Source organism: Pteropus vampyrus, unplaced genomic scaffold (genome assembly GCF_000151845.1).
Source record: "Pteropus vampyrus isolate Shadow unplaced genomic scaffold, Pvam_2.0 Scaffold238, whole genome shotgun sequence".
In the NCBI taxonomy this organism is placed as follows: domain Eukaryota; kingdom Metazoa; phylum Chordata; class Mammalia; order Chiroptera; family Pteropodidae; genus Pteropus; species Pteropus vampyrus.
This window is the reverse complement of record NW_011889019.1, coordinates 1,152,231-1,160,320: the sequence shown is the minus strand read 5'-3', so window position 1 is coordinate 1,160,320 and position 8,090 is coordinate 1,152,231. Positions and strand designations below refer to the sequence as shown.

Genomic DNA, 8,090 nt, shown 5'->3' with positions numbered 1-8,090 from the left:
TAAAAATCACCTGGATATAATTACCATTAACATTTCTTTCCATCCTTCTTTCTTTACATTCATCCACATTATTTAAATTTTTAAAAATTGGGTTTATGTTATCTATATATGATTTTTAAAATTTTTAATGCTTATATAGTATTTATTTTGTGCCAGATACTGTTCTAAGCACTTATTAATAAGTTATGTATAAATTAGTTTTTAACCATTTTTTCTTAATGTCTTATGAGTTTGTCTTCATATTAATTATTCTTTAAAAAAGTGTTTATATAATATTTCATAACTTGGATATTGTAATTCCTCATTTCCCAATTCCTTCCTTCCTTCCTTCCTTCCTTCCTTCCTTCCTTCCCTCCTTCCTTCTCTTGCTTATTTTTTATTGTTGTTATTAGAAATAACAGTGCTTTTGGCTATCCTAGCACATAAGTATTTTAATGCATTTCTGAATCTTGTTGAGATAAATTCTTAGAAGTGGAATTACTGAATCGAAGGATATAAAAATATTGTAAAGACAGTTCTTAATACATGTTGACGAATAACGATATAGAAAAAAATTGTGCAATGTATACTGCCAGTCAGATTTGTCAGTTAACACTCTATATATACTTGGTTGATAAAATAAGTGAGAATATATTAGTTTTTTCAGCTCCCCTCCTTTTTAAATTAATTCAGTTTTTGAGCATTTACTGCATTTCAGCACGATAGTAGGCTCTGGGTATACTAAGTTGAACCAGAAGCTCTGGCTTCAGGGGTCCCTCTGAAATTGTATACATAGTATTGCATGAATGTGCATTTTTGTGGGGGCAAGGGAGATATTACTGTCATTGGATTCTCAAAGGGATGTGTGCCCCAAGGAGATGTAACACTGTGAATATATTGGCACTTTTAATCCTTCGAACAGCTTTGGGAAAGAGATAGCATAGGTGTTATCTCTATTTTACAGTTGAGAGATGTGAGGTTCACAGAGGGTAAATGACTTGCTTTTATTCACATAGCTAGTAAGTAGTGGAATCCAGACTAAAACTCAAGTGTCTCCCCATTTCTCTATAAATTTGTCTTCACTGACTTCATGAGAAATTTTGCCAAGTGCTGCTGAATTTGAAGTAGAGTATTTCTGATTTTCCAATCTAGTAATGCTGTCGAAAGAGAATGTAAACAAAGTAAAGCATGATGTATTCTTAGAGAATGCATGAATACTTATCACATTCTTTTCTCAATGCTTTCACTGTCTATTCGGGTATGAGCCTGGAGTGTTGTTGGAAGCTGATGACAGACTTATTGATATGTAGTTTCCAGAATCTACCCTTGCTTTCTGTTTGAAAAATTAATATTAGCATTTGCCACTTTATAACTTTGATTTCATCCCCCTCCCCATATATAGTATGTATACTGGTAAAATCTTAATTGGTAAAATCTTATATTGGTAAAATCTTAAAATCTTAATTCAGAATTCATAGGTGTGTATTTTATCTGAGAAGGTTATACCCTATTATAATTTTAAAGCATTGATTTATGATAGATGTTTCAGATTGTTTTTAGTTATATAGCATGCTAAATAATGATTTGGCATATTCAGACACATTACATTCGTTATCTCCAAAGTGGCTCCATCTTGAGAGAAGTGCTGTTTCTTTTGAGCAGCCATCCTCTGCAGTTATTTGTGATGTTTGTATTTGCCTACATGCCTGCAAGAGGAATTTCATTAAAATATGACCAACCAAGGCTCTTGATATAGCCTTTCATAATGATAGGTTTTTCCTTTTACCACAGCATTTCTTTTCTAGATTAAATATATCAGTGAAAGATATTCTTCAAGACCTCTTTGTCAATTCTTCAGAGATACTCTGCTCATTTTCATCTCACACACACCCACCCACACACCATTCACACACAGATGCATATGTATGTGCATTCTCTAATGTAGTTAGTGATTTCCTTTGCCAAGTAAATGGAAACTCATGCTCTTAAAATTTGCTGAAATTTTTTGTTTGTTTGTTTAGTACCTGCTCTGTGAAGGGTACTGAAACAGGCATAGCTGGGACTTAAAAGGATATAATTAGTTATAGACATAGCTCTCAAGACCCGATGGGTCTTTTTGAGGAGCTAAGATACTGGCAGAGGTTATAAGTGGTACAGGCCTAAATGCCATAGGGAAGTATGGAGAGAAAACCATTGGACTTCAGAGGAAGGGGCAGGCTGTGGGGTTTGAGAGGTGTGAGGACTGGGGAGTCAGGAATTATGCTGTAGAGGAGAGGGTGAGAGGAATGGGAAAAATTTTAGGATGGACATTTGAAGTGGAGTTTACAGCATAAACAAAAAAGTCTAGAGGGTAGGAGGGCACAAGGTGTGTGGGAACTGTAGGTAGTTGGCTAGAGTTGAGGGAGAGAGGATGATAGAGAGTTGAGAAAGAGAGTTGAACTGAAGTTCAGACTGTGAGGAATCTTTTAAAGGCTTTGTACAAGTAGATGTCATATTGTATATCTCAGAACTTCATATGTAAAACTACCATATCATTAATGATGATTATCAGTGAATATCTGAATGTGACTGCAGGGAATTTGGTGGCTATGCAGAAAGAGGTAGCTGTGAGGTCTCCTACAGCCGCTGCAGCCATTTGTCGCTCAAACCTAGACCTTCCTTTGGTTCTCGTTCTCCCCTCTGTAGCTGTTGTTGCATGCTGCCCTTTGTGCATTATCACACTGTGGAAATCTCATTTGGGAACTTCTTGCTGCCAGTTCTCCTAGCTCCTGCTGTAGGAACCCTCTATAGCAATCTCTGTCCTAACCCTCCCTTCCTCCTCCTCTGCTCAGCCTCAGTTTTTGCCATTATGAAAATCCTAAATTCCTTGCTGCCTAAAAGGGCCTGGGTAGAAAGAGAGTATGTGTGGGAACCGTTGTTGTTGGAGACAAAGCAATTTTCTTCTCCCACTTTGAGAATGAGAGTATTTCCCCAATCCTCTTTCTTGGGACTTCAGTGTTTCCTGCCATCTTTGCTGGTGCAGTCTTGGGGTTCCCCCTCTGGGCTGAGCTGTAGTGAGGTGGAACCGTTCTCTCTGTTGAGGATTGGGAAGACATGTTTCTGGTTTCTGGAGTTATAATGCAGATTGCTGTTTCTCATAGAAAAGAAATTTAACATTGTTTCTTGCGAGAAATAGTTCTAAATAACCAATATTACAGTGCAGAGAAACTTCAAAATAAACAACTGCTTCCTTTTTTTGTTGTTAAGATTGATTTTTTCACCCCTAAATGCTTAAGCAAAATACCAAAACAATTTAATCTTCTTGATGGACATCTAGCGTGTTTGTGGTTTTTTTTTTCAGGTTTTGTTTTGTTTTGTTGAGAAACTAATGATCATAAGCACATTTTTGAGAGGTTTATGTTAGAGACCATCTAAGCAGTATTATGGTAGTAGTATTTTTGAAAGCAGTCAAGAGTGGAAATGACTCATCTCCAGGGAACTTTTGGGTAATTTATAAACAGTGCTGCCTGCTAGATAGAGGTTTGCCTTTTAATCTTGCTAATTATGAAGAGTCACTGGGATTCCTCATAGAATCTGTGGCCTCCAGTGACTTGCATTTCCAAGAATGTTCAAATGAATATTTATCTCAGAGGTTTTATAGCTAGAAATTGTTGGCTCTATTTAAGATCATATTCTTGAGTTTTTGTTTATATATATTAAATGAAAACTTTCTTATGTATTTTAAACTTTTATTTTTTAAACCAATTTATTTACTTTAAAGTTACTTCGTAAATGTTCTTATGATTTTCTTTATATATTGAATGATTTCTTCACTTTGAAAATAAAGATGATTAAAAATATTTGCAAAAGTCTTAAACATACACAAAAAAGTAAGAATTGTGTACTGAACCCCTAATATTTATCACCCAGATTCACCTGTTATGAATGTAAATTTTAACTTCAGGAAACATTGCTTTTTCTTGTGTTTTTTTTCCTATAACTGTTTTGCAATTTTTATTTTATGCAGATGATGTGATGCCAGCCACTTATTGTGAAATTGACTTAGATAAAGAAAAGAGAGATGCGTTTGTGTATGCTATCAAAAATCACTACTGGTACCAGATGTACATAGACGATTTACCAATATGGGGTAAGTACTGTATATTACATTTGCATAATAAGCAAGATTTATGTAATGACTTTGTTAAGGTGATTGTACCCTGAATCAGTAAATGTGTTTTCATTCTTTTCCGTAGAATGATTTTAATACCAATTTTATGGTCCCTTGTTACTTGAAGGGTTTTTGACATTGCCAAACCTTACATGAAACTCCTTCAAAATATAACTTATGCAATATATCTTTTCAGATTCAAGGGATTAAAAGATACTTTGAACAATCTGAAATATCTCCCCTCTCCCGTTTTTCTCATATCTTAATTTGACTTACACTGTCAAATACAATCAAGGGAACTAAGTAGGATTTTGAAGTTTTATTCTGGCTTTCTCTCATATGGAACTGTGGTAGTAATGGCTTTTAGATATGATCTTTTTCTGAAGGACTCGTTTTGCTAGTTTCTACGTTACTTTTCCAAAACTCTGTGTTTAAAATTTCTTTTAAGTTTTTACTTTTTAGTTTTTATGTCTAATTTTTTAATGTTTAGTTTGTTTATCTGTATTAATGGAGAAGAGCTATGGCATAGTTAATACAGCCTTATGCATAATCTAAACATTGTGTTGGACTAGATTAAATTATTTAAAAATGGGAAAACAAAACCCCCCCACAAAATACAGCAATTTATTATAGCCAGCACATTTGATCACATTTTTTTTCTCTTAGTGATTTTTCTGTTAGGTTTTTTTTTTTGAGAGGAAGTCTTTGGACACCTGTTCTTATATATAATTAATATTCTGATTCTTAAAATTGTTAGCAGACTACAATTTTTGTGAGCAACAAATTGAAAGATGAAACATATCAGATCAGAGTTTAGTGTGGTACCAAGATGAAATTTAAAAGGTTAATCTCAAGATATAATTGTATGTATCATTGTTACTGTGTTGCATGTTAATTAAGTATAAATAGTAAGCATTTTATATAAATGGCTGTAATTAGAATTACATTAACTCACATTTCTGCGATCAGCTCTGAGGGTTGCTGGAACACGTGCTAAAAAGTCACTGACTATTTCTGAACCTATAGTTCAGGAGAATCCTTTAGTCTGGGCTCCTCTCCCCTCTCTTTTTGTTTATTTTGGTGAGAGAGCAGGTTCCTCTCCTGGTCTTTTCCATCGCTTATGAGTTTCTTGTCTGGAACCTTAGATTATTTTCAGTCATTTCTATGGGCTTCCTCAGAAACATGGCTACTGTGCTTTACTGTTTTAAAATAAATATATTTTAGCTCTGGGATTCCAAGATCTGCCATGTTTAGGGGAGATACTTTGGGTGTCCTAGAATGTGTGAACCATGGGGATCCTTATCAGAAAAAAAATTCTTACCTGGCTTTTTTTAGGGTAAAGTCTTCAGAGTCTTTTAAAAGCCCCTTAGAGAATAATTTCTTACTTGCTGTAATTGTCTCTCCACTTGCAGAGTTTTCAGAATAGATAGGTAAATAAACCTTGATGAAATTATTAGAAGGATTTCATTATCCCTCTATAGCCCCAAACAAAACAAAACCGTATTCCTTGAATCTATACAAATTAATTAATAAGCAAATAATTCTTAATAAGAAATAATTTCTCCTCCCCACCCCCAGTACTGTAATGAGATGCATTTACCATAGAGGGGAGGCCATAAGGAGTAACTTAAAGCATAAGGCTCTTGAGAAATATATAGGCTTAGGTAGGGAACATTGGATAAATAACTGACAGTATAAGGGCACAAGAGAGAGATCCTCAGCTACCACTTATTATCCTCACACTGTTTGGGTCTTCCCTTCCAATATCTCAAATTGTGATCAGAATGATCAAACTTAAATAAAACAGTGAAAGAAGTGTTGAAGATAAATGGTAATGAGGCAATGATTGCCTCATTACCATTTATCTTCAACACTTCTTTCACTGTTTTATTTAAAGTATAATTGACTTATAATACTAGTATCAGATATATAACATAGTGATTCGATATTTACATATATTATGCAGTGATCACTACAGAAGTCCAGTGACCTGTCACCATAGAAAGTTATTACAATATTATTGACTGTATTCTCTATGCTGTTTTTATCTTCCCCGTGAATTATTTATTTTATAACTGGAAGTTTGTACCCTTTAATCCCCATTACCTATTTTGCCCATCCTCCTGTACTCGTCCACATGGCAACCAACAATTTGTTCTCTATCTGAGTCTCTTTCTCTTTTGTTTTATTTGTTCATTTGTCTTGTTTTTTAGATTCCATTTATAAATGACATATGGTATTCGTCTTTCTCTGTCTGACTTATTTCACTTACCATAATACCCTCCATGTCTATATATGTTGTTGCCAGTGATAAATTTTCATTCTTTTATATGACTGAGTAATAGTCCATTGTATATATGTACCACTTCTTTGTCTATTTGTCTATTGATGGAAACTTAGGTTGCTTCTATATCTTGGTTATTACTAGTAACATTGCAATGAACATAGGAGTGCACGTGTCTTTTTGAATTAGTGTTTTCATTTTTTTTGAATAAACACCCAGAAGTGGAATTGCTGGGTCATATGGTAGTTCTGTTTTTAATTTTTTGAGGGACCTTCATGCTGTTTTCCACAGTTTACATTTCTGCCAACACTGCATGAAGGTTCTTTTTCTCCACCAACAGGTATTTTTTGTGTTTTTGATAATAGTCATTCTGACAGTGTGAGGTGGTATCTCATTGTGGTTTTCATTTGCATTTCTCTCATGATTAGTGTTGTCGAGCATCTTTTCATGTACATGTTGGTTACCCGTATACCTTCTTTAGAAAAAAAATGTTCCAGTCTTCTGCCCATTTTTTAATTGGATTATGTTTTTTCAATACTTGGTTATATGAGTTCTTTGTATATTTTGGGTATTAACCCCTAATTGGATAAACCATTGGCAAATATCTTCTGTCAGTAGGTTGTCTTTTTGTTTTGTTGATGGTTTCCTTTGCTATGTAAAAGCTTTTTAGGTCGAGTATTCCCATTTTTTTATTTTTGCTTTAGTTGCCCTTGCCCGAGGCAACATCTAAAAATATTGCTAAGACTGATGTCAAAAGGCTTTCTGTTTATATTTTCTTCAAGGATTTTTATGGTTTTAGGACTCCTTTCATTTTAAGGTCCAGAACTTGAGAAAAAAAGAGGAGGCATTTTAAATTTTGGTACCTATATACAACATATGTGCAGCTTACCAGGAATGGCTAAATCATAGATTATTAGAGAGAGTACTGTGCCTTGGTTTTTAGTTTGACCACTAAATGAATAAATAACCTTGCTAGATGGTGATAATAGCTCTTCCCTGAAATTTTGAAATATTGGGAAGTATATACATATAAGGTGATAATTATTACAATGAAGGTGATACTAATGACAAAGCATGAACTTCGGGGATCAAATTAGTGCTAGGTTATGCTGAGCTGTTCATCACTTTTGTTTTTTTTACTATGATGTGTTCATGTTTGCCAAATAGTATAAAGAATAGAAGTCCAGCCTATAGTTTTGCCTTGTTCTCACCATGAGGAATAATAGTAATATTGCTTTTTTATAAAAATGTTTTATGACACTTTGGTTCTAATGTATTTTAAATATTAAGTGACATTCTCTTGTATAAAGTATTATTTTTTGTGTAGGTATTGTTGGTGAAGCAGATGAAAATGGAGAGGATTACTATCTTTGGACCTACAAAAAACTTGAAATAGGTTTTAATGGAAATCGAATTGTCGATGTTAATCTAACTAGTGAAGGAAAGGTGAAATTGGTTCCCAATACTAAAATCCAGATGTCATATTCAGTAAGTATTAAAATAATTGTATACAGGGAGAAGTGTTTGTGACCTACTATGAATAATTGTGTGTTTTACAACTTTAGTGAATGAAAATGTAGCTTGAAATGGGATGACACAGAATATTATTAAAACCGTATTTCCGCCAAATCTATAAGTAAGCCTTCTAAAAGCAGTGAGAAGGTTTTCTTCAGGTCT

The 8,090-nt window shown here is 34.0% G+C and overlaps 1 protein-coding gene across 1 annotated transcript in view; it reads left to right on the top strand.

The window, feature by feature from the left end:
• The window catches only part of TM9SF3 (transmembrane 9 superfamily member 3), a 53,749-nt gene that overhangs the window by 9,396 nt on the left and 36,263 nt on the right, over positions 1–8,090 (top strand). Inside the window, exons 2-3 of the mRNA XM_011373979.2 lie at positions 3,986–4,108; positions 7,741–7,901. Coding sequence (XP_011372281.1) covers positions 3,986–4,108; positions 7,741–7,901 — 284 coding nt within the window. The remainder of the gene's footprint in view (positions 1–3,985; positions 4,109–7,740; positions 7,902–8,090) is intronic.